Source organism: Perca flavescens, chromosome 8 (genome assembly GCF_004354835.1).
Source record: "Perca flavescens isolate YP-PL-M2 chromosome 8, PFLA_1.0, whole genome shotgun sequence".
Taxonomy (NCBI): Eukaryota; Metazoa; Chordata; class Actinopteri; order Perciformes; family Percidae; genus Perca; species Perca flavescens.
In genome coordinates, this window is record NC_041338.1 from 16217086 (window position 1) to 16243267 (window position 26182).

Here is a 26182-nt window from a genome sequence, read left to right on the forward strand (position 1 = left end):
TCACAAAAACAACTGCTGCTGCTGCTGCTGCTGCTGCTGCTGCTGCTACATACCGCTGCTAAGAAATGGCCTCCCCACGTAATAAGTTCCAATTTAACCCCTGAGTACATATATTGTTCTTGAGGGAGCCGTCAATTCTCAATCGACTGCTGCCATTTATACAAGCTAGTTAGCAGTAAAGCAATGTAGTTTAACCTCTTGATAGCAGTGATGATAATTTAATTGCATTTGTGATGTATTACACCCTGCCATATGTTGGGCCAAGGTCCTTGTGTAAGGGCGTATCCGTCAATGAAAAATATGCCCTGTCAGGCCAGTTGATTACTTGTTTAAAAATCACTTTAATACTTGTAGTTGTTGACAGGTCATTTAATAAATGACTTGTTAGGAGGCAACATTGTTTATTCCATATCGTCTTTTTTTTTTCTTTTCTTTTTTTTTTTTTTTCTTTTCTTGTTTGATGTTGTAAATCCTGAACTAGTAAAAAAAAAAAAAAAAAAAAAAAGAGAGACAGAAGAAGAAGAAGAAGAGGGAAGAAAACCGCAGCAATCATCTGCTAAAATGTTTTAAAGCGAACAAAACTGAGAATTAGCGGGTGTGTAATATATCACAGAGCACACAGTCTAATCAGGATCCCAGCTGGAGGCGTAGCCGTGCTCTGACCCTGTGAAATGACTTTGTCCTCTGCCTCATCGTTGGGGGAGGTTGGGAGATCAAAAAGGAAGTCATTTTTTGGCTCTTCCAAAAAAAAAAGAAGAAGCTGTGGCTGTAATTAGCTTTGTTCTGATAACATTCAACAGCACATCCCAGAAATGGGTGCGAAACTGTACTGTACACCTCCTGATCAGATAGCTGCGCTGTAATCAGGAGACAATCTTAATGACCTGTGTTAAATGCCAAATGCTCATTCTGCTCCATCCATTTGCAGTCTGAGCACACCGCTTCAACCCCTGAAGTCAATGAAACAAATTAAATCCATTTCACTAACGATTTTTTTTTTTTTTTTTTTTTTTTTTTTGCCTAGAATGATGCAAAGCTGTAAAGGTTTCAATTTAGACTTATTGTCTTTTATAAGACCGGATCTGTAGTTGATAAAGCATGTTTTTTTAATTTTTTTTGGCGTGAGGAGGGGTTGGAGTGTTTTTTGTTTGTGCAGTGTTGGTGTATTCAACATCTAGACAACGCTCCATGGGGAACCTGTCTATTTTCTGAAACTCAAGACTGGTTGAAGGTATTAATGAGGGACTCATTGAATAATTCATGTACATCGATAACATCTCATATCTCATTTGGAAGGTCAGGAAGTTAGTTTTAGACAGGTGTTTGTTTCACTTCAGTTACTTTTGATTGAAAAGCGACCGTGTCCTGTAACCGTGTAGCGCGTACAACAGGAGAAAAGATTTCCAATATTTCTTTCTGAGACATTGAGTAGGCCTAGAGGTGAAATAAGGGGCTCTCTGAAGTGTCTGTAGAAGAGGATTATGGAAGTATATTTACTATTGTACTCTCAGGTTCATTGATCTCAAGCTTTGTGCTATATAGAACATTCGTCCTTGAGAATATTAGTTAGAAAAACACAGTTTTTCTTTACATAAAACTTGGTTTAAAATTAAACTATTTTTTATAGGAAAAAAAAAAAGTAGGATATTCACAACACAATAAGCAACAATCAAAGTCCCTAATATTATTCATTGAGAATTGAATCTGCTTCATTGGGGCTGTGGGTCCTATGTGGGTGTCCATGACACAAATGTTACTAAAACCTGATTGGTGCACGGAAGTACGCAACATCACCTTTTTTTTCCCCCAACTGTAACTGAATCTCTCATGTGAAACAACCCAAACTGTTCAGACTCTGGCAGAAGATAGTGTGTTATTGAAGGGCCCTGTCGCTCATCGTAAGAAGCCGATTATGAAAATATCTTTTCATTGTAGGCGTAGGAAAAAATACAGAAACCAAACAATTTTTCTTGTCTTATCATCAAGTGACAATTTCACTCAGTGAATACACACTGCACCTGCACAGACAGTGAGGTTTTTATACCGGCATTTGCTTGTTGGTGCTTTTTTTTGCTGTTTGAAAAAGAAATCTAGTGTGTCCCATGATACTTTTTATTGTAAGTCATGTTCACCATGAAGGTTGTTGCTCCCTGCTTTGGTATAAGTACGTCTTGAATTCTAAAAGTACTCTAATGAATAGATCTTTCGTTCAGAAAGGCACATCAGGCTTTCTGGTTCCTATTGTTAAAACTCTGACACGAGTATGCTGCAGTAAGAAAAGGGCCACTGGGTTTATGCTTCTCTTCTGACTGTGGTGTATTTTTTAGCACCACTTCAGCTACAGTGTTGTTTGAAGGCCCAGCTCAGTTCAGGATGTTACAGTACAAACAGTTGCTGCTTTTCTGCTGTCAGTATTTGGTAGAGTTATTGTGATGCTTGATGTGTAAATTGTTTCTCTGTAATCTTCCTCTCTCCTTTTGTGACGTTGTCTTTTTTTTTTCCCCAGACATGGAACTCGATGTGCAGGAGAAGTTGCAGCAGCGGCCGACAACGGTGTGTGCGGTGTAGGTGTGGCCTATAATGCCAAAATTGGAGGTGAGTGAAGCAGACCATTCAGATTTTCAATTGGGAACAATGTTTCATTAGAGATAATATTCATTTAAATGAGTTGAATATTATTTTTAATTAGAAATAATATGAACGATTATATATTCACATTCAAACTAATTAACTTGGAAGTGAATTTGTTTCAGCTAGGCTCTTATTTAGTCCGAGGCCTGAATGTGAATCACAGATTTAGCTGCGTCTTCACATTTTGTTATAGACCCAGTAATACACTGTAAATCCATAATGTTTTTTCTTTTCTTTTTCTGGACCATTGACTATCTTTTACCGACTGATTGGCTGCCTGTTGTTTAGATGCACAAGTGAAAGTGTGCTGCACTGAGCGTGCAGTGAATTGTGCTTGATCTAATGCTACTGAGAACAATAGCTTCAGCTTTTTCTTCTGGAAATAAGTGGCTTTGTTTAAAGCAATGCATATAAACTTTCAGATTTAAGTTATGTTTTTTTTGTCTCCCAAAAATGTTTGCACTTGATATAGTATTCCAAGGAGGCTTTTAGTAACTTTTGTCACCAAACAATCTGTCATTGACATGATGGCAGCCAACAAGACTCAGCGGAGCCCTGAGCTGTCCTGTTCACAGATGTTACTCATAACTCTACTTCTTTGTCTTCATTACCATTCATCTCCCGACGGAGCCGCGTGTTGGCCCTGTTCTCATCAATTACTCCTTTGTGAATCTGTTCACGTCACCGGGGTCAGTGGATTGTTTACAAACAGCTGGGATTTGCATTGTGTGTGTGTGTGTGTGTGTGTGTGTGTGTGTGTGTGTGTGTGTGTGTGTGTGTGTGTGTGTGTGTGTGTGTGTGTGTGTGTGTGTGTGTGTGTGTGTGTGTGTGTGTGTGTGTGTGTGTCTCTTTCTGGGCACCCCAGGTGTTAAATGTGTGTATCCTTACTGAGCAATGATTAGTGATTACCTGTAATTGACCCTGCTTGGCTAACTCTGCGTTTCCTTCCTCCTACTGTATCTGTTTTCCCTCCATATACACACACACACACACACACACACACACACACACACACTCATGGCTGCATTCCTACCTGCTGCCTGGAACTTGCTGGAGCAGCAGGAAACTCGCACAGCGCTGTCTTAATAAGGAATCGTCGAGCCGCGGGAAGTTGATGAGAATTGTTACGACAGTGATTATCATTACCGCTGCAATACAGCCCATGTATAATGATCAACCGAGCAAATATTGTGCTTTATGTCGCATGTTTAGCCCAGTAAAGCATTTTTTCCACGCTCCTCGGTATTCAAACTTGTGGTACACCAAATCCCCATGCCAACAAAGTAATTACTGCTTTGGCTACATCCCTTCTGGCATGTGTTTGTGCCTTCAGGGCCAGGCAGGTTGTCTAGTATGGATTATTGAGGTCTTAATGTGGATGTCGTCGCGTTGCCTCTGAGGTCCGGGGGTCCTATCCCAGTAATGGACCTTATTTGAGGGTGGTTCATTTCACGCCTCTCTACAGCCATTAATGTTCAGAGGAGTGATCTGAGGCTGCTCACTTCAAAGGCTCAGACAGAGTTGCGTTCAGGTATGATGAAAGGTGACATTCAGTGCTACCCTGTGGATACCCTAGTCTGTTGAAGGTTCTGTAAACTCTGAGCTCATTTATACCTGTGTGTATGTGCACCTCTCTCTCTCTCTCTCTCTCTCTCTCTCTCTCTCCTGCAGTCTGTCAGGTTTGTCAACATGTCCCTTCTGTGTGTTTGGTGGGGGTTAGGAAGCTAGCCTTTTCCTGGTTCAGCAAACAGCTGGGTTTCTGTTTATGTGACGGTAAAATAATGTAGTATCCATCGGAGCAGCATCTGCGGGTGAAGCTCTGTACGCTCGCTCATTAAAACTGCAACTCTGTGGACGCGTTGGTTTTTTCTTTGAAGTCTTTTTGTTTCACCTGTTTTTCTTTTTCTAGTTTTGTTTTCTTTGTGGCAGAAGATGAAATGGGAATCTGCGGTCCGACCGATTTCTTTTGTTGTCACCTCATGCTGTGTATTTTTTTTTTCTTCAGGTTTTGACACCTCTCCACTCATCTAAAGCGAAAATGAATACGCTCACTATCTCTTTTCCATCTGTCATTCTGTCACTCTTTCCCCAACCACTTTTCACCTCTCTAGTGCGGTAACCTAATCTGCACTGTCTGCGCTGCCTGTTCATTTGATAGGAGTTCGTATGTTGGATGGGGAGGTGACAGACGTGGTGGAGGCCCACTCTCTGAGCCTCAACCCGCAGCACATCCACATCTATAGTGCCAGCTGGGGCCCAGAGGACGATGGCAAGTCACTGGACGGCCCTGCCAAGCTGGCTAAGGAGGCTTTCCTCCAGGGAATCACCAAGGTCAGTCAGCCTGACTTTTAATCTACTAATATCTTCCCTGTTTCCTGCTTCTAGCATCCCCATCAAACTCTCATCAGTTCTTTAAAGGTTTGACATAGGTTTGTACTTGTATTTTTGGGAATTTGAGGAAATACACTTACTTTTCCTTTCTTGCATAAAAATGGATGAAAAGGTGGCCAGGTTGGGCTCAGTGGGTAGAGCAGGCGCACATATACTGAGAGGTTTATGCCTCGACGCAGGGTTCGAATCCGACCTGTGACGATTTCCTGCACGTCTTCCCCCTCTCTCTCCCCTTTCTCATCTAGCTGTCCTGTCAAATTAAAGGCGGAAAAGCCCCCCCAAAAAAGAAAGCAATGGATGAAAAGATTGATACAACTCTCATGCCTGTATGGTAAAAATAACACTGAAGCCAGCCGAGCTTTGTTTAGAAAGCTCACTAATTAACATGTTATATCTTGTTTGTCTAATCCGCACAAAAACCAAAGTGTAAAAATAACAATTTGCCATTTAATTATGTGCTGGACTATTTCCTCGCCATTTGAATATCAAAGTTAGTTTCTCATTGAAACAGTGTTTCTCACACCATTGCCCTCCACAGTTGGGGTTAGGACGCAGGATAAATGATGGTTAGGCATCACAGAGATAACTGCCTAGGGTTAAAGTAAGGTTGAGTTGAGGTTAAGCATAGCAGAAAAGGACTCGTTAGAGTTAGCGATATGTTTGAGCTCAGGCTAAAGTAGGGAAAAAACACAAATCGATTAGGAAGCAGACTTTAAGCCCGAGACACACCAAGCCGATAATCGGCGGTTGGACAGTCTGGCGAGGTCAGCGACTCAAGTCTGTTCGGTGTGTTCCGTTCCGTCGTCCGTCTGAGGAGCCGTCGTCCTTCATTTTGGCCGATTTGACATGTATAATCGACGGGGCCGGCACTGCCGGCAGTCGGACTCAAATGACCCATCTGATTGGTAGAATGCTAACCCGGAAACGGGGAGCCGAATGAGCGTGACTAGAGTCTCTCAAAATCTGACGAAAATCTTTTAAACCGACCTTTATTGATCTGAAATGAAGACAGATTCAGCAACTGCCTGGCCTATTTCTCGCTTAAAATGTTTTCACAAACACGTTTCGGTGAACTATAGTACAATATGAGATCGTATTCTGTTTTTGAATTTCCGGAGAAACAAGGCCCATGTGACGCGTTCGTCCAATCAGCTGCCGGTTTTCATTTTTGGGCGAGAATACAGCCTGCTGTTGTGGAGACGCATTACGTCTCGTCGCTTTGGTGTGTTCCGAGGCACTTTTTTGACCAACTCGGGGAGACTGATCAGTCCAACTGCCTTTTCTGCCGAGGTTCGGCCGTCTGGTCGGTGGGTCTGCAGCTTTAGACACAACACCAGGACCAGGAACCTCCTGATGGTAGCCTGGTCCTCTGGTCCTAGCCAAGAATACTCTGACTCATAACCCTTAGTAAAATGGCAAATTTTCATTTTTATAATTCATTTTTTTGTACAGATTAAACAAACCTTAAAGATAGTGATACAAGCGCTAAGCTAACCCAGCTGCTGGCTCATATTTACTGTACAGATGTGAGAGTGGTATTGGTCTTCTCATCTAACCCTTGGCAACGACGCAAGTACTGTAAGCGTATTTCGCAACACTTTGAACCTTTTATGCTACACATGGAGCAATTTCTCTCATGCCAAAAAAAATACGCTTTTGGAAATCTGAGGTGTAACAACCTGAAACAGAATTCCGTGAAATGAACGCAGCCCCTTAACTCAAAATCTGAGTCTGTTTCATGGAATCGCAAAACATTCCGCGATGGTCCCACGGAAGAATTCTGTTAAATAAACACGGCCCCTTAAGTTAAGGAAAAGGTCATGGGTGGGCTTACGGTTCCGTACGGGACACGAACCCCGGCCCCCTGGGTGAAAGTCCTGTGTTTGACCCATCCACCACCCCAACCAACCTCATTACGCGTAATTTCGGCCTTACATACTACTCACTACCGTAGTGGCTCTTAGTTACGTCATCTTCTCATTGACTTTACATTGGAATTGTTTTCTGTGGTGGCCACGCAGAATTTTCACGCGTTCCGTGCAACCACCACGTAATGACCTGTTAACAGCTTGGGATCATTTCACGGAATTCTGTGAGACCAGGCTGGGTGTAAACATGTTTCTACCTATACAATCATATTGTATCAATATTTAATGGAGGATATCTTTCGGAGATGTACTGTAGATAAGGACAACCTCAAGGTGAGTTTGGTAATTGCCCTCCAACTAGCCCTTTAAGGTTGGATAGAGTAAGACATTAAAGAGTATGACAATTATCTAAGGCTTAATGTTATCATTTCTCATGTGTCAGCAAGCTGCATGAGACGGGGTTAGCGGAACAGCCGAATGATAAATGTGAGATGGGAGAAATAGAATCAGAGCAGCAGTCACTGATGCAAACAATAGTGAATAGTTAATAGATACAAAGACCTCAGTAATTGGCATATACAGTAAATGAATGAAACTGCACATTTTCTGTGGAATAGAATGAGTCATACTTGACATCCCAAAATGTGAAATGTTCCACCAATCAAGGTGTGTTAGTAAGGAGAAATAGCCTGACAGCAGCACAACAGGACCATTCTGGTTCAGCGTGTGTTCTCCTGGCAGTGACAGAAGCCCTGGCACCGAAGTCTTATCGTCTAGCCTCTTTTTAACCTGCAGCAAAGGCAGCCTTGGGTCATAAATTGGGCTGGAAGGATTCAGAGCATTACCTAGAGCTGCTTTAAGACTCCTGTGTTATGATACTGTATGATTCAGACAGCATCATCACACATACAGTAGAAGGAATTTTGTGGTAAATTTGTGAGATGGAGATGTAGGAATCCATTAAGAAAATTAAATAGATAATCCTATTAAAAACCAGCTCATTTGAAGTCTGTGTTCAGATAAAACTGAGGTCCCTTTGTACACTTGTAAGCTTACAATGTGATTAACGGAGCCAGAGAAAATAGTGTTGCGGCATCAGTGATAAGGAAACCAAAATTCCAGTATCTTTTATATTTGTCGGGGTGGTGGAGCCAAAATACTGAAACTGATGATGTGACAAGACTTTTATTTTGTTTAAAAGCCAGGCCAAACTCAAGCAGCCAGAGAGCAGAACACACAGACAAAGTCTTTAACAACAGGGCTGGCAAAACATTCATGCATCTTTTTCTTTTTTTATGTTCCTTTTTGTTTAGTTTTGTGTATCTGGGGGTGACCGAGAGGGATGGAAGAAGAAATTGTATACTTCTGTTTTATCTCACCTTATTAAATCTTGCTTTGCCATCAGCTGTTTCATTATTCTGTATGTGAAATTTAAAAGAAATCTTTTTTTTTCTGTTTCTACACCTAACAGTATTTGTTTCTTGGTTTATTGTTTTGTCGCCCACTTGGTTCAAACTGAATGTGGAAGAAGACACGTTTTAATCATTCCATTTTATATTTAGCTGCTGCTTTCACACTTTGATGAAAAATTGCTTTTGAATTTTTTTAATTAACGTGACAGGGTGTAATGAATCCTAAATAGAAATGCGAGTTGTGAGTAATTTATGATGATAATGATACGTTTTTTCCTCTCTGCACTTTTCAAAACCACTTAAAAAGTGCCTTGAGGAAAAACAAAGTCAGAGCGATAATAATGTCTAACATAGAAGGAAAGGTACCTTCTGAATATATTGTTTAGAAGTAGAAAGGCATAATAAAACATGACAGCAAAAAGAAAACTAATTAAAAACCAACTCAAAATGTGTGTCTGTACAACTTTAACACTGACTTAAAAAAGGACCCTGAGGTTGTTCTCCATCCAGAGGCTATTTCAGAGCATCGGAGCCCCGACTGCAGATGCCCTGCTGCCCTCTGTCTCCAGCCCGATGCCGGCAACAACAGCTGGTCTGCAGACGTCAGGCTACTATATGTATTGAGAGAAAGAAGGTCAGCAGTATAGGAAGAGGGCAGACCAACTAGTACATTTAAAAATAAGCAGTAAAACTGAGAAAGAAAAGTAGATTCTAAAGGCCATAGGTTAGTACAAGGAGGCTAAAATTGAGAAAATCTTCTACAACTTGTGAACACCCTGGCAGCTGTATTTTATACGAGCTGAATGCGGCCCATCGATTTCTGGGGCATTTCAGCGATTAAGGAGTTGCAGTAATCTAATCAGCTGGAGACAAATGCGTGGAAAAAAGGATTTGTTTGTCTTGGAACAAAAAGAACATTCTAATATTCGCGATGTTCCTGGGTTGAAAAACGACACCCTTTGTTTCTCTGCTTAAATATTTCTAGCCTCCTGTTGGCAAGTCCAAACTGGACTATAAATGTACGTCTCATACAGAGTGTGTATTTTAGGAGCATACAGTCTCACCGCCAGATATCATGTTGTCATTTATCATGCCCCTGAATTATATTCAGCTTGAGTAGATTTTGTAATTACATTTCTTGTGTTTGTTATCGGATGTTCTGCCGCAGTAAGTCACCTGACATTATGATGTATTAATAAGAGATGTGCCTACAGCGGTTCACTGCTTCTGAACGAAAGCACATAAGTGACAAGGCGTTTAAGCAGTGAGACAAACGTCTTTTGTCAAAGCCAATGTTTCACACTTCGACCAGCTCTTGTTAGTCTCTTTCTCTAAACCCATCCTGTGCGTGTCTATATAAAGGTACACTGTATGTGTTTCTATACCACAGGGACGTGACGGACAGGGCTCCATCTTTGTGTGGGCTTCGGGTAATGGTGGCCGGGAGCAGGACAGCTGCAACTGTGACGGCTACACCAACAGCATTTACACCCTTTCCATCAGCAGCACCACGCAGTCCGGCAACGTGCCGTGGTACAGCGAGCCCTGCTCTTCCACCCTCGCTACCACCTTCAGCTCTGGAAACCCGGGGGAGAAACAGATAGTAGGTGTACACGCACACTCAAACTTTGAACATCTCAGATTTTGTGTAGGATTGTCTTTATACTTTAAATTGCGGGCACACTGTAAATGTCACTAATGCAAAAATAAACATACACCTCAATACTTTGCGTTTGCCAAAAGTTGATGCTGGCACATCCAAATGTAACCCTTTTCGAATGTACATTTACATGTATCTCGTCTCTCGCAAATCAATAATAGGCATCGAAATCAGAGTGACTGATGCGTAACGTACAGTGAGCAAAGCTGACAAACACTGAGAGGTGCCTCATGCTTCCTTCAAGATGCTTGTTAGCGGAAGGAAGACTTGCCTCAGGGACAAAAAACAACAATAAATCTGCCATTCCCTCCAAAATACATCCGAGGCATGCTGCAGGCGAGCAAACCCACATCGTCAGATTGATGAAATTGAAGTCATTTTAATATTTACAGCAGCTTTTGTATTGTTGCTTTAGCAGTCAGAAGATGCCATTTGTCGTATCAGTGAGTTCACACAGCTTTCGTTTATCCAAAACTAGTATTTATGTTGACTTTGTCAGATTTTGTGTTTGGTACATTTGTATCTAGACTGTCGAATCACAAGCAGACCAGGACCAGGCTTTTAAACAGATCTAACGTGAACTCATTTACTGTTGAGGCGCTGGGAATGTGTTACTGGGTATTTAGAAAATGCTAGGTTTATAACTTGTTTGGAAAAATAAAAAAAATCAGTGTAGGGCTGCAACCAGCTATTATTTTCATCATTGGTTAATTAGGGCCCGAGCGCCGACAGCGGCGAAGGCCCTCTTGAAACTGAAGGAATTATTATTATTTTCCCGTCAAATGAATTGGCTTTTTGAGGGGCTTAATATATTCAAAAACTCACCAAATTTGGCGGTCGCATCAAGTCTGGTGAAAAGTTACGTATTTTAAGGGTTTCGGGAATAGGCGCACAAAAATGGCTTGCTAGCGCCCCCTAGAAAGTTAAGAAAATTGAGCCCCTGCAGTGCGTTTAACGTAGACTCACGAAACTTGGTACACATATGTAACATGTCAAGATGTACAAAAAACTTCATTAGAGCCATACCCTAAACCCAACAAGAAGTCCGCCATTTTGAATTAAATGTTCGAAATTTGCGATTTTGGCCATTTCCACATGTCGTACTTTAACGAACTCCTCCTAGAGATTTCATCTGATCAACTTCAAACCCGGTCTGTGCCATCGTAAGAAGTTAAAGATGAAAAGTTGTTAAAAGAAAAACGTTTCGTCATAGGGCGTGGCCGTGGCAGGGCGGCCATTTTGTGCGTTTCGCCGCCGAAACAGGAAGTGGGTGTAACTCAAGTGTACGTTGTCCGATTACCTCGAAACTTTTCAGGATTCATAAGAGTCCAACCCTGAGGACAAATAAAGGCCGATATTTACTTAAAGTAAAAAAAAGATCTTTTTTAGATCCAGTTCTGATATCTATCTTGTTTAATCCTCTGACATGTAGACTTCTTTCCACAGTTAATGGCCAGTTAGTGCCACAGTCTTTCAGGCCCATAGGCTGTAATCATTGGTCAGGTCAGAGCTTGCAAACCAAGAATCAGTCCCTGACCTTCATAGCTCGCCTTGCCCTCTGGCTTCTTGTCATTTCCGACGTGTCGCCATGGTGACCCAGACAGGCCTCATTAGCGTTCTGCCATTGGCAGAGTTTGAGAGCAGAGGTGTACCCGGAGTGCTAAGATACTTTGTCTCACCACCACCTGACCTAACTGCACTGATTTGGCTGACATTCCCTGCCCCGGCTGTGACCCTTTGGCAGGGATCCACAGACCTGAGACTGAACCTACCAGCTCATTCTCTCCTCCTCCTCCTCCTCCTCCGATTGCTGCAGGCAGAGCTCCCATTGTCCCTAGCTCTCCCCTGCCTAACCTCGCTCACCATGAACTTCACTCATGCTGGAGTGGGAAACTCAATGTGTCATATTAACTGTGTCTAACCTTCTGTATTTCTGTGCACTCTCACTTCTCCTGTCTCCAAGGTGACCACCGACCTGAGGCAAAAATGCACAGACTCTCACACGGGGACGTCTGCCTCGGCCCCACTGGCTGCTGGGATCATCGCTCTGGCTCTGGAGGCCAAGTGAGTTGAGAACGACACAACCTCCTCCTGTAACCATATAGCTGTTTTTGAAGTCAACCCTGTAGCCAATACACTTTTACAGTAAACACTTTTTAAATTACATTTTAATGAAAACTTCATTTGTTACCATCTACTGTGCGCTCGTGATGTGTGTGTGTGTGTGTGTGTGTGTGTGTGTGTGTGTGTGTGTGTGTGTGTGTGTGTGTGTGTGTGTGTGTGTGTGTGTGTGTGTGTGTGTGTGTGTGCGCCTGCGTCTGGGAGTCGGCGTTAGCCTAAATCCCAGCCCAGAAATTCTTGCCTCAGCAAATTAAGCTTTTGATAATCAGTTAATTAGCAGACAAATCAGCAGCTGAAGCCCACACAGACATCTGAATACCTGTAGGGCCGTCAGTGAAGATTTCAAACTGGAGAATGTCTCTCATTATCGCTCACTCAGTGACTCCAGGTGTCCAAATCCAAGTTTCTGTCAGCAGCGATAATGTGTTCTCCGTTATGTTCGTATCTTCAGTCATATCTTGCGGTGTGTTAAGTCCTCTTATCAGTCAGCCGTCCTCCACCCTGCGTAATTCACTTCATTTCCACATTAGCGTGTAGCTGACAGGTGACGAAATCAAATCCAGTATTACCTCACTGCCCGGGTTTCAGTTGAGGTGTACATGCTCGGAGTCCCTGGTTTATCTCAGCACTGTTGCCTCTGATATCATAAGAGAAGGGGCCCTGAATGACAGACCCCTAAAGTTTTACACCACAAAGACTATCTCTCACTTTTAACACCCCTCCTGACAGGCAGCAGTAATAACAGGGTAGCTAGTTTATCAGACTGGGACGATACTGGAATTCACAGAGATGGAATCATTTAATAGGCAGAGGCTTTCTGGTGTTTGTTATTTTATTTATTTATTTATTTTCCCCTTCATACTTGGCTGAGGTGACATTGGGAGTGGGGGGGATCTTGTCCATTAATAACACATGAGAGGATGTGAGATGTGAATGCTGATGCTGAGTGATGCGCGGCAGTGCAATTCTGTGTTTCTATATCTGTCTACCGTGGTGTTGCACTCAGTAAGCAGTGTGATTCATGGCTTGATTATATTAAACCACGGAGCAGTTTTTTCCACATTGGTGACTCAAAGGCTTTTCCTCTGAATGCTTCCCTGCTGTACCTCCTTAATAAATCACTTTTTTTTTTTTTGCGCATTTTTATTGGGCTTCTACTGTGATAGAAGGTGACTTCATCCCCGAATCCCTAGTCTCGCACTGCCAGAACTATCTCCACAGAGCCGAATCCCTGACCTCATTAGAAACTATCATTACAGAGAAGTCTAGACACAGTCCTCCACAGTGTTGTAGCCTCTCTTTTATTGTGTTCCCTGACCTTTCATCACAATAGGTTATGACGTACCTTTAATATTGGTGCTTTACACCGGTGTTAAGACTATAATGTGAGCCCATACCTTTGTTATATTAACTGACATCTCCCTTAGGGCCTCCTCTACGTCTCAGTATACTATTTTAGAAATGTATGGCTGTCCTCACTGTATATGCTCAGGTGGATCATATTTCAGGTGTGACTACACACTCCTGACCTTTTCCATATCCCACAGCTCCTCACATTTCCTCTGCTGTACTGTTGTACAGTTGAGGTCAGCGAAACCTGGCTTTTCTCATAATGTGCATAATGCAGAAACTAATACCTTCGGCTATTACACGACAGAAAGTCAATGCGGTTACTCTGCTTTCCTTCCTCTATCTCTGCAGTATGAACCTGACCTGGAGGGACATGCAGCACCTGGTGGTGAGAACGTCCCGGCCGGGACACCTCAGCGCCGGAGACTGGAAGACCAACGGAGTGGGACGCAGAGGTAGAGGCTGGCTTGTCCAACTCAATCACAGATGGTATTATATGGTGTGATATTTGTCCCTCTATCCTGAGCGCACAATGGGACATTTTAAGATTTTTTTTTTTTTTTTTTTTTTTTGTAAGCACATGCATTATATAATATATACAGTATAATAAAAATGAATAATAACACAAAATCAAAACCTCTCACTCAGTTTCAAACTCCCTGCTCTGTGTGAGATCTCAGCATCTCCGCTCTGTGCACTCTGAGGTCTGCATGTTCGACCAACTTGACATTATGTCACAAATACAGGCAACCCAAATAAATTGGGCTAATTTTGGTCATTTTGTCTCCATTCCAGGATTATAGATTTTTTTTGGTCTGCTACAGCATACATATATTTTCTGTAAATCACTCGTCCTGTCTTATTCTTTGAGAAAAGATAAGAAAGAAATTTTAAATGTTATGGTTTTTATGATGGCTTAATTTTTTCAAGTCAACTTTATTGTCAATTCTGCAATATGTGCCAGACATAGAGAGCAATTGAAAATACGTTTCTCTCCAACTCACGGTGCAATAAAGACACGTACAGCAAGTATAATATAAAAGATAAGAAATATATACAAATAAAGATAAAAAGATATATAGTGATCTAAAGGAAGAGCCTTCGTTCCTTCTATAGGCAGAGCAGACGGTCACACTGAGCCAGACAGCAGCTACACAACACAAGATCCACAGACTGTGAACAGCAACCCACATCAGCTATCCTGCTGAAGTCTCCTGCTTATCTAACTTACAAACATGAACGCACATCTTGTCCTTGGCGACCAAACAAAGTGCTCTACTAACGTCATTTTTCCAGACTGAATAACTAGATGGTAGGCTGCAGCACGTTAAACCACATGTGAACCTACCTGCAAATATCTCTATGGTCAGTTTAGATGCTAGTGTGGTCCTTTCTCTTTAATATCTCTGCTGATAACACTCTGTCTGCCCATGACGTGTAGGCTACAGTGCTAGACCCTCCAGCCAGTTTATCCAAAACTAGTATTTATGTTGACTTTGTCAGATTTTGTGTTTGGTACATTTGTATCTAGACTGTTGAATCACAAGCAGACCACGACCAGGCTTTTAAACAGATCTAACGTGAACTCATTTACTGTTGAGGCGCTGGGAATGTGTTACTGGGTATTTAGAAAATGCTAGGTTTATAACTTGTTTGGAAAAGTAAAAAAAAAAAAAAAAAAAAAACAGCTATTATTTTCATCATTGGTTAATTGGTTGATTATTTTTTTTAAAAATGCCCATCACAAGTTCCTAGGTACATTTGATGATTGCGGACTCAGGATTTAGGAACAAGTATAATGCCATAGTATTACAGTCAAGAGTGGAATGTTGACTGACAGTAATTTCTCTTTCTGTGGTGTTATCTCACCGCCACCACCCACCAACCTGCCATTTCTTTCCTCCACAGTGAGTCATTCGTACGGTTATGGGCTTCTGGATGCAGGTGGCATGGTGGTTTTGGCACAGAACTGGACCACAGTGGGACCACAGCATCAGTGTGTTCACACCATGCTCACGGAACCAAGGTTAGAAGGGTGTGTGTCCGTGTGTGTGGGTGGGTGGGTGTGTGTGTGTGTGTGTGTGGGTGGGTGGGTGGGTGTGTGTGTGTGTGTGTGTGTGTGTGTGTACTACAGTGAGATTTAGTCTCATTACGAGCACATGCTGTTCTTTCACCCAGCTCAGCCTGATAGATGTTCCTGTATTCTCCTCGGAGCTGGGACGGTTGCGTAGATTTGTAGCACAGCGCTATCTGTGTCCATTTCTGCAGCCACACATTAACCACCCTCCCCTCCACTCGTCAAATCTGCAGAGACATCGGGAACAAGCTGGTGTTCAGCAAGAGCGTGGATGCCTGCTGGGGACGACCCGAGTATGTCAGCTCTCTGGAACACGTTCAGGCTCGCCTCACTCTCTCCCACAACCAGAGAGGAAAATTGGGCATTCATCTCATCAGCCCGCTGGGCACACGCTCCACCCTGCTGTTCCCCAGGTACACAGTAAAACACACCACTGTACACAAAGGACAGCCGAGCCATGTTATGAATCTCTCTTTGCCTGTGTCTCTTTAACACACACACACACATCCACCCACCCCCACACACAAACACACTAGAGCCCGACCAATAAAGGATTTTTAAGGCCGATATTGATACAAATATTTAGTGGTATATCGGCCGATATATATATATATATATATATATATATATATATATATATATATATTTTTTTTTAAATCCAGAAATGCGTAACAAAACAAACGGATTTCCCTAACATTTTTATTTAGTTTTTATATAGTTATTTGTAGTTATTTATGAGTCCTCACTAAAATAATATGATAATACAGTTTAAAAATAAACTTGTTTGTTTTATTGTCACAACAGAACAGAGGAACATCAAAATATATTAAAGTTCTGATAAATAAAATGTATAAAAATTAAGGTTGGGTATCGTTTTTTTTTTTTTTCGATTCCGGTGCTAAATCGATACTTTTAAAACGGTGCCGGTGCCTAAATGATGCCTGAACCGGTACTTTTCAATAAAGTTAAAAAAAAAAAAAAAAAAAATAAGGGTAGTAAACAACAGTCAGTGACTTGTTTATTGCTAAGGCCATGGTCAAAATTAAAGATTTAATAATAACGTAATAACTATAACAATAACAATAACTTATTTCACCAGTAAATTGCTGTTGAACCCCAGATGGGAAAAGGGTATTTTACAATTACTGTCAATGCACCACAAGGCTACCTGTTTTAAGTGAATCTGTGTTGTTTAATTCCGACAATGGCAGCTGCAAGTGAACGCACCGTCTGTGTTGTTTAATTTCCGACAACGGCAGCTGCAAGTGAACGCACCGTCTGTGTTGTTTAATTCCGACCATATAAACATACTGTATATCTATGAATTGCAACAACGGCAGCTGCTGCGCTGCAGAGCAGACTGTTACATCCCGCTGTTGAAGTCCTCCACAGTGAAATACAGTCACACTTTACACTGTTTAACGTTAGCTGTCAGCATTTTAACCGTGATTAATCCAGCTGCTAGCTAAAGGTGGGCTAACGTTACGTGCTGTCAGGTGTAGTGTAAAGTCAGGCACCGAAATGAGGCACCGAAACTTTCGTTCTTATTCGGTCTCGTTACTCCCGTTTACGTCGGCACCGGTTTCCTATTGGCACCGAGTTTCGGTACCCAACCCTAATAAAAATACAAACTTAAGATAGGAAACGTAAAGGGTTAAACACGAGTGTTGCCAACAGGAACGTTGTAGAGCGCCCTCTGGTGGACAAACTGTGCAACGGCAACACTCAGAACCTGGTTGAAGGGTGTTTCGTCCGTTTTTATTTTATTTTTTAAATATTCATTTATCGACCATTATAAATGCTGATACCGATAGTTTGGATAATCTAAAATTATCGGGTGATAATATCGGGCGATAATATTGGCCCGCCGATATATCGGTCGGGCTCTAACACACACACACACTCACACAAACACGCACACACAATCTATCTGTGCATAGATACTCCCACAAGTATACTCCTTGGGAAAAATCCCACTTTCTGCATTTTACCACCAAAAAACACAAACCCCTCGTCTGTCCCCTTTTCTTTCAGGCCCAATGACTTCTCCTCAGAGGGATTCAACGACTGGGCCTTCATGACCACCCACTCATGGGATGAGGATCCTCAAGGGGAATGGACACTGGAAATAGAAAACGTGGCAGCTAATGGACGTGACTATGGTAAGCCCACTCATCACCATTAATTGTTCAGTCTGGTCACTTCACATCTAACCTACAGTCATGCCAGCATTTACTGCCCCCTCATTAACTCAAGTCCTTTTTGCATATTTCCATGCTCGCCTAAATAGCCTCTGCTCAGTTCCCCTGTTCTGTCTCTCTCTACTGATTCAGTTTATTTTACCATTTTTGTGGTACCAGGGGGAGCGGCTCTCAAAAATCTATTTGGTTACACTTTACTTTAAGGTATCTACATAAGAGTGACATGACACTGGGGCGGCCTCTAGCTCACCCAGTAAGAGTGTTCGCCCCATGTTGGCTGAGTCCTGCAGCGGCCCGGGTTCGAATCCAACCTGTGGCCCTTTGCTGCGTGTCATCCCCCATCTCTCTCCCCCCTTTCATGTCTATCCGCTGTCACTATAATAAAGGGAAAAGCCTCAAAAAAAAAAAAAAAGAGTGACATGAGACTGTCATGAATGTGTCCTAAACATTATAAACAAGTCATAAACGTTAATGACATAACGCTTCTTTTAGTAAGTGATATTCGGTTTTTTGTCATGACAAGTTAGGGTTAGGGTTAGAGTTAGGGTTCATGTGTCATGACAGATACCTGTAGATACCTTCAAGTAAAGTGTTACCATATCTTTGGATCAAAACTTTGCAGAGAAATCTTCCTCTGCAAAAATAAAAATAAAAGTGGATGGCAACTTTTTAATGATCAACTTTTTATTCTCCAAATCGGGCTGCATTTTCCTTCAAAAGGCGAACGGCAGCATATTGCCAAGAAGAGTTCACTCGTACGTTCCTGAGCTCTCTCGTGGCTTTGTTTACTCTGAGCAGTCGGGGAAATGAGAGAGGAAGGCATCTCTTCCTCTGCTGGTGTTGATTCTCCGCCAGCGATGCGTTTGGTCCACACTCATCACTTGTTTCCTTTTCTTCCACCCCCATATCCTCTTCTCAGCCAGTTCACACCACCAGTTCCATTTCTGAGAGGTGCTATATTGATATTCTCTTGCACATCTTAATATCCCTCTTCCTCTCTCTCTCTCTCTCTCAGCTGTGTTAAGTCAGTTCACCCTCATCCTGTGGGGCACTGGACCCAGCGTCCTCAGCCCCTCGTCATCTGACTTCCCTCGGCCGTCCAACAACAGCTGCAAGACCTTTGACGCCCAGCAGATCTGTATCGGTGAGATCATTCAGACTTCACATCAACTTTAAACAGGAGCCATTTATGTGGAATGGGCTCATTTGTGTTGGCGCTGGCACACAGTCATTGTTAGAAAACAGGCTTTGGGTCAGACTGTGTTGGCTATTTCAACTTGTGAAAAGTGAATGCTGTGAATACAGATGATCCATTTACAAGCCTCGTTTGCATTTGTTTACCCGCGCACTATGAATATGCACGTTGCCATATGTCATCTTAGTTTGAATCAGAGTGTTGGACGTATGGAGGAGCAGCAGGGGAGATTAAAAACCGCGAGAGGTGCTACGTTGTCAGCAACTGTTGAGGAGGATGACTCCCTCATTGAAAGGCAGATGAGATCGGTAGCTTCGTTCTGCTTCCAAGCGTTCAGACGCTTTTATTCTTCATCATTCCAGACTCCATAATAAAGTTAAAATCTACATTTCAGGAGTTAGTGGCGACACTTTGTTTTACAGGGCCCCAGAACTGGAAGGTTCCTGGAAAGGACTTTGTAATGTTTGTGATTGTAACAACGTCCGTTTTGTGGTTGTGGCCTTCTGTTAACAAATGAACCATTTTTTAGGCAGTTCACAGGAGATACGTTGGTTGTGTGCTTGTAAATTGAATAGAATTCAACACAGATATAAAGAATATGGTTTCTAACAAATACATGAATAGTGACATGGGTTTAACATGATCACAGTTTTCCGGTCATTAAAATCTTTCAAGGAAATTTCTTTGGAAATCAACAACTGCTTATAGACCGTGCCCGACTGCTATGTACAGTAACTATTAAACACTTGAGTTAAATTATTATCTGTACTCTTTATTTCCATATAATAAGAATTAAATAAATAATTGATTAAGTTATTTTTTTTCATGCAAAATGATGATGATGGGTCCAGCTTTTCAAATATGAGATTGTGCTGGTTTTCCTTGTCTTACACTATTGTGAACAAAAGTTTTTGGGATTTTGGACTGAAGCAAAAAAGCAATTTGAAGAACCAATTGCAGTGGCTATTTTATTACTATTTTTTCTGAGATTTTACAGACAAAATAAGGAATCAGTGAATCAAGAAAATAATCAGCAGGTTGATCGTAGCTCTAAATGATACACTGTAGTTCTTTCCAGGACACTTCCAAGGAAATTGTAAATCCATTTTTGGACTTGTGAAGCCAGTTGTGTGTGGATGCATGAGACTTAACTTCCCTTATGCTTTCCTCCTCCCACGGTCCGTCCAGAGTGCAGCCCCGGCTTCTCCCTCTTCCTCCAGGGCTGTGTGAAGTTCTGTCCGCCCGGCTTCACCTCGGGGCCGCAGCTCCTCAACCTCTCGCTGGAGAACTGGGTGGACCTGTCTTCGGTCCAGGCCTGCCTGCCCTGCAACCCCGCCTGCCTCACCTGCTCAGGCAGCGGGCCTACAGACTGCCTGTCCTGCCCGCCTCACAGCCACCTGGTCCTCACCTCCTGCCTGCACCAGAACCAGGTCCAGCGCAAATCCCCGTTAGCTGGGGTAGTCCAGGGTGAGCGAGCGCAGCCAGAGGGGGAGATCCCAGCAGCAGCAGACGACGGCGGAGAAGGCGAGGGACCTCCGGGGCCCGGCGTAGCCCCGTCCAGTCAGCTGCCCGTCGTCATGGCCGTGCTGGGCTGTGCCTTCATCCTGGCCGCCTTCGTCGGGGTCTTCCTCTTGCTGCAGATGCGCTCAGGTGGCGCTTTCTGGGGCCGGAGGACCAAACTGCCCTCTGTGTACTCACAGACGAGGGGGGTGCGGGTGGGCTTCGGTTTTGGCTTTGGCCAAGGACAGGAGAGGAAGGCACGGATATGCTACAAGGGGATCCCCACTGTGTGGGGGGAGGAGGACGGGACGGCCTACCAGTCTGAATCAGACAGCGAGGAAGTGGACGGTCACGGCGAGAGGACAGCTTTCATCAAGACACAGAGCTCCATCTAGCTGAATCTGCAGAATGTCTGACACCACGTCTCCCCGGGTCTCATCAGCATTTTAGATCTGACTGGATGGAGCTGATACACGATGGAGAATCACACAAAAAACACAGGCCTTACTGTCCCATCAGCACCCCATCTCAATGCATTAAAGGAACACGCCGACTTATTGGGACTTTATCTTATTCACCGTATCCCCCAGAGTTAGACCAAGTCCATACATACCCTTCTCACGTCCGTGCGTGCTGTGACGCTGTCTGACGGCTTTAGCATTAGCTTAGCCTAGCACAGATCTTGCAGGTGACAGGTTCCATCCAGCCTACTGCTCCCAATAAGTGACAAAGTAACGCCAACATGTTCCTATTTACATGTTTTGATTTGTATAGTCACAGGGTGTACAAATAACAAGGTCACATGAGACACAGCCATATTCTAACCATATACTAAGTGGGAACTATATTCTTAGAAAGGCCAAGCTCTGCAACTTCTGCTACTTGGGTGGAGTGATTTGCTTTGCTGCAAGCCTGTCTGAGAATATAGTTCCCAGTTTGTTTACGGTTAGAATATGGCTGTGTCTCATGTTACGTTGTTTTTTGTACACGCTGTGACTCTACAAATCACAACATGTAAACAGGAACATGTTGGCATTATTTTGTCACTTATTCGGAGCAGTAGGCTAGTTGGAACCAGTCACCTGCTTGTTCTTTGCGGGTTCGCTACCGCTCAAGCCGTCACACAAGGGTGAGAAGGGTATGGACTTATCTAACTCTGGGGGTTACGGTGAATAAGCTAAAGTCCCAATAAGTTGGCGTGTTCCTTTTAAGAGTCAATCATTAGTTTTTTTCATGTATTTATTTGCATTTAATTTATCTTATTTGATACAATATTTTGATGTCAGATGTATTCATTATGCATTTGACTCTTTGTCGCCAATTTCAGGTGTTATTGTTTTTACTTCAATGACCTTGCTTGACATTTTTTTTTTTTTTTCTAGTTTGTTAAAGAGGTATTTACAAGACAAATCAGTCAAAACCAAAGCAGCAGAGACAGAGACATCCTGGCTTTTAGTGCCAAGTATAGGTCAAAAAACCCCAAAACCTGAATACCTACATTTCCCATAATGCAAATCCATAGCCTCTTACGTTAGAGCCCCTCTGCCCGGTAAATGGCCATGTCTTTCAAACTCCACACCCCCAGCTTCTGAAAAAGAAATTTCAAGCCCAATAATTCAATTCAATTCAATTCAATTTTATTTATAGTATCAAATCATAACATAGGTTATCTCGAGACACTTTACAGATAGAGTAGGTCTAGACCACACTCTATAATTTACAAAGCCCCAACAATTCCAACAATTCCAGTAATTCCCTCAAGAGCGAGCAGTGCGACAGTGGCGAGGAAAAACTCCCTCTTGGGAAGAAACCTCGGACAGACCCAGGCTCTTGGTAGGTGGTGTCTGACGGGCCGGTTGGGGGTGTGATGAACAGTGGCAATACTAGTCACATTAATAATGGAACAGTGACTGGATGTAGCGGGAAGCTGCAGGGTTCAGCAGGAAGCAGCATGACATTGCAGGGCACCGCTGAGCTCGGCAGGGAGTGCAGCAGGACCACGGAGACAGCTGGAACCAGGATCTTGGTGCCAACGTTCTCCAAGGAAATACGCTGGGGGAAAAAAACATAAGGACTCCGGGGAGTAAACTCCCCAGAAGCTAGGATTAGTAACAAGCATTTCTGGGACGGGATACACACAAATAGTAATAGTAATAGTAATAGAAAGGGAGAGGAGAGAGCAGCTCAGTGTGTCAAAGGAAGGAAGGAAGTCCCCCGGCAGTCTAGAACTATAACAGCGTAACTATAACAGCGTAACTAAGAGAGACAGGTCATAAGGAGAGGTAGCTTTTTCGGGCTTAGAACTCTCCCCCTGCCGGATCAGGCTTGGCTGGCCTGCCTCCCTCTACTTTGTTATGTATTATTAATCTAACAATTATGAAGAGAAGCAGGTGGACCAGTCAGTTTAACAAAAAAATGATGACGTCGTCATGGTTATTGCTTCAGACTTCTCAGAGCTCCTCCAGAACTACAGAGGAACATTACACAACCGGCTGAGACGAGTTAACAGAACTCCATGTGTAAAATGGGTGGAGTGGTCCTCTAAGCCAGTAGCATTGATTTGTCCCCCAACACAAACAGCTGGCCATCAGCACAAGCAGACGTCCAATAAATTGTCGTTATATTTGATCAGACTCCCGGCAGATTGTGGGCCAGGGGTTGTGAAGGAGTTCATTGCTAGTAAGAAAACTTTAAATTGAGGATTTCTGCAGCGTACTGGGACGGCATAATAAAACATCCGGCTGGCTGTTTGACAAGCAGGAAACTTGTGGAGGACGCGTTGTTTTCAATCAAGGAACAGCGGGTATTACCACCCTAGCATAGACACATCTGATATATCAGTCATAAAATCTCATTGACTTGTAGTAGAGTAACACTGTTTGAATGAAATAAAAAAAAAAAATAATAATTAAAAAAAAAGCTGCTTGGCTGACCTTTACAATATATTTTCCTCCTGGTTGCTGCTGGTAAGAAATGAGATCATTTTCTCTTCATTTTCCCCATAGAGTATATATTGATTTTGGGGCTTCTCTCCCGGAACATCTTCATCAGGGTAACGCTCTCCCTTTCTATTGTGAGCGCCATACATTGAAAAACAAACGCCATGCTTTATTTTTCATCTCTAACCGTGTGGACTACTACACTGCTACACAAGTTGAATCAAAGCCTCTGGATGTAAAGGCCAGAATTGTGACAGTGATTGAGTGATGAAGAGATCTTGTATCACATTTTCTATGTTTGTTTTATATCCTTTTTTATTTAACTGACAATGGATGTTAATGTTGTGGAAATCAGTTTCATGCTGGAATAAAAAAAAAATGATTTTGGCTGTTGCATCGATGGACCGTTTGCTGTCTTAAATGCCAGATTTGAAAACTTTTAGGGTTTTATGCATCTTAAAGTCAGCCTGACATACAAACCCCACCCGAGGGAGCAGATGGTTCATCACTTCTTCATGGCTGTTTATCATTGTAGCGAGTGTGTTCCCTTCACTCGGGGCGTTTGGCTTTAACAGAGTGCCAGCATTCTCCTTACTATCCAGTAGCGTGTTGCCAAAAACATTTAAAGAAAGTGTTTTCTCAAGCTTCAAAGTGGTGGCCCTTTTTTAAAGTTTAAATTCATATAAATGCAGGGAGAACAATGGCAGCTGGTAGCAGCTTTGTCCATTAGCAGCCCTCTGTAACACCTTCTACAGAGACAGGTCATGGGTTCATTCATTCTGTGGCCCATAATTAGATCTGCCGGGAGAACTGGCTGCACAATTCAGTGTCCCTCGGATACATCATTATAAATGCAGTATACATACTGAGCCGATGTGTGAATCGTTAATGTAGTTTGATATATATATACTGTATATTCTCATTCCTGTCTTTATTACATGTTTCTGTGAGCTGATTTCCATTGTGTTTTTTAATGTATGCCATTTTAGCCTGTATTAATTAGCTGTCATGTTCTATGCAATGCTGCCCACTAACGAGGCTTGGCAACAAGAAATATTAGATTAATTAAAACAACACCAACAACTCAAACCCCCCATTAGCTGATTTCACATTCAGATCAATGGGACACTGAGGCTCCGGCCGCATTACTCCAGCTGGTCAAACATTATTTGTCTGTTTGTGCTGTTCGAATCTGACGCTCGGCGATATCGCCGACTGTTGGTTCTCCCTTCCTTTCCACACAGAAAGGTCGGCACCAGCAGAGTAAAAATACAGTGTGTCCCCAGGGTGCCTCCACAGGCATCACTTCCCCCTGCGTGCACACACACACAGCAGCTTCCTTTCTCCCCCACACATGCAGTGATCACTCTAGGCGTGCGTCCCTGACAACACACTTGTTTTCTTCCTCTGGGTCCCTGATCCATTTTTATGAACCGTGACCAAAGAAACATTTCTTATCATATTCACCTCCTGCTCAACGCTGTCACCTTCCCCTTCACCGAGGTGTACACATGGCTGAAAACTACTGTTACCTGCTACGTGGGATTTTTAAAGCGTGAGCTTTTACGCTGACACTGGCACTCACAACACCTTGCTTAGTTTATGTATAAGTGTAGCACTGGACAGTCTAAAAGTGATACTTATCTGATACGCATCTGTAGGCATGGACTGTTACTGCTGTAGCCTACTGGCTCAATGTTGCCCCCTACTGATACAGGGTCAATCCATTTCTTTTGACCAAAGAACAGCATCAAACTACAGCAGTTTCACCAGTGCATTAAGAGAAGGAGGAGAAATCGAATTCATTTCAGAAAGAGAAACTGTGGAGAAAGAATCTTTGTATTTTGAGCTTTATTCAATTCCCATCTCCTCTGTTCTACATCAGCTTTAAATCCATCGTGAATAAGCAAATACAGAAGAGAGCTTGCCTTCATATATTACCTCTGCACAAACCAAAACAGCGCTACAACTGAGATCACATACTTAAAAAAAGAAAAGAAAAAATACATTTATACAGAGACTCAGACACACGCCAAAAACAGCAGGAGGGAAGGTTATGACAAGGTTAGACAACAGGAGAAAGTGCATTTTAAGATGCAGTGAAGTCTGGTCTTACAGCAGCTGGAGGAGGGAGAGAGAGAGAGAGAGAGAGAGAGAGAGAGGGGGGGGATCTGCAGTGCTCACAGTAGCGGGAGAAAGCGGAATGAATTGAGCTATGGCAGACCAGACATCAGGCCAGAGGAGAGCAACAAAGCAGCAGAACCTCCTGTGGAAAAATCCAGACGAGCGGTTCAGGGGGTGAGGGGGTGAGGGGGTGGCGCGGTACAAAGTGTGACACAGGTGGGCCGCCTGTGGGATGTCTGGCCCTAGCTTTGGACACGGTTGACAACATCATCCACGGCTGCTCTGGAGGCAGATACGCACCAGGAAAAAAAAGGCCCAGTGCCTCAAGATGGCCTCGGGACCAGAAGCACTGTGGAGCTGAATTTTTATTTTAAAAACTGCAGCTCGTTTGAGGAAACTTATTTCTTCCGTGTTGATTATCTATGTGTACGGTTTCATACGACTTCTTCATAAAGGATCAGCACACACACATTACAAATATTTCCTCACCTTGGTCTTAGTCAGTGATTCCTAAATGGTATCTTGACAAGCAGACAGTTTTGGTGTGATGTGGCGTGGTTATGAGATTTCTATGCTCACAACAAATACTAAAAAAAAAAAAAAGAATTCAACAGCATCTCCTTCCAGAAACATTGTCCCGCCTTCAGTTTTCACACCGACTACTGCTGTGTCCCAATTCCATACTATTTAGTAAGATGTGCTATATACCAATC

At 42.9% G+C, this 26182-nt stretch overlaps 1 protein-coding gene across 2 annotated transcripts in view; it reads left to right on the forward strand.

Annotated features, from left to right (window-relative positions):
• The window catches only part of furinb (furin (paired basic amino acid cleaving enzyme) b), an 84481-nt gene extending 63473 nt beyond the window's left edge, over positions 1-21008 (forward strand). For both annotated transcript variants that reach the window (XM_028584427.1, XM_028584428.1), the window contains 10 exons: positions 2507-2595; positions 4790-4962; positions 9693-9905; positions 11926-12026; positions 13785-13888; positions 15342-15459; positions 15744-15923; positions 17545-17672; positions 18727-18855; positions 20095-21008. In XM_028584427.1, the coding sequence (XP_028440228.1) occupies positions 2507-2595; positions 4790-4962; positions 9693-9905; positions 11926-12026; positions 13785-13888; positions 15342-15459; positions 15744-15923; positions 17545-17672; positions 18727-18855; positions 20095-20801 (1942 nt within the window). In that variant the 3' untranslated portion in view covers positions 20802-21008. The remainder of the gene's footprint in view (positions 1-2506; positions 2596-4789; positions 4963-9692; positions 9906-11925; positions 12027-13784; positions 13889-15341; positions 15460-15743; positions 15924-17544; positions 17673-18726; positions 18856-20094) is intronic.
• Positions 21009-26182: the final 5174 nt, after the last annotated feature.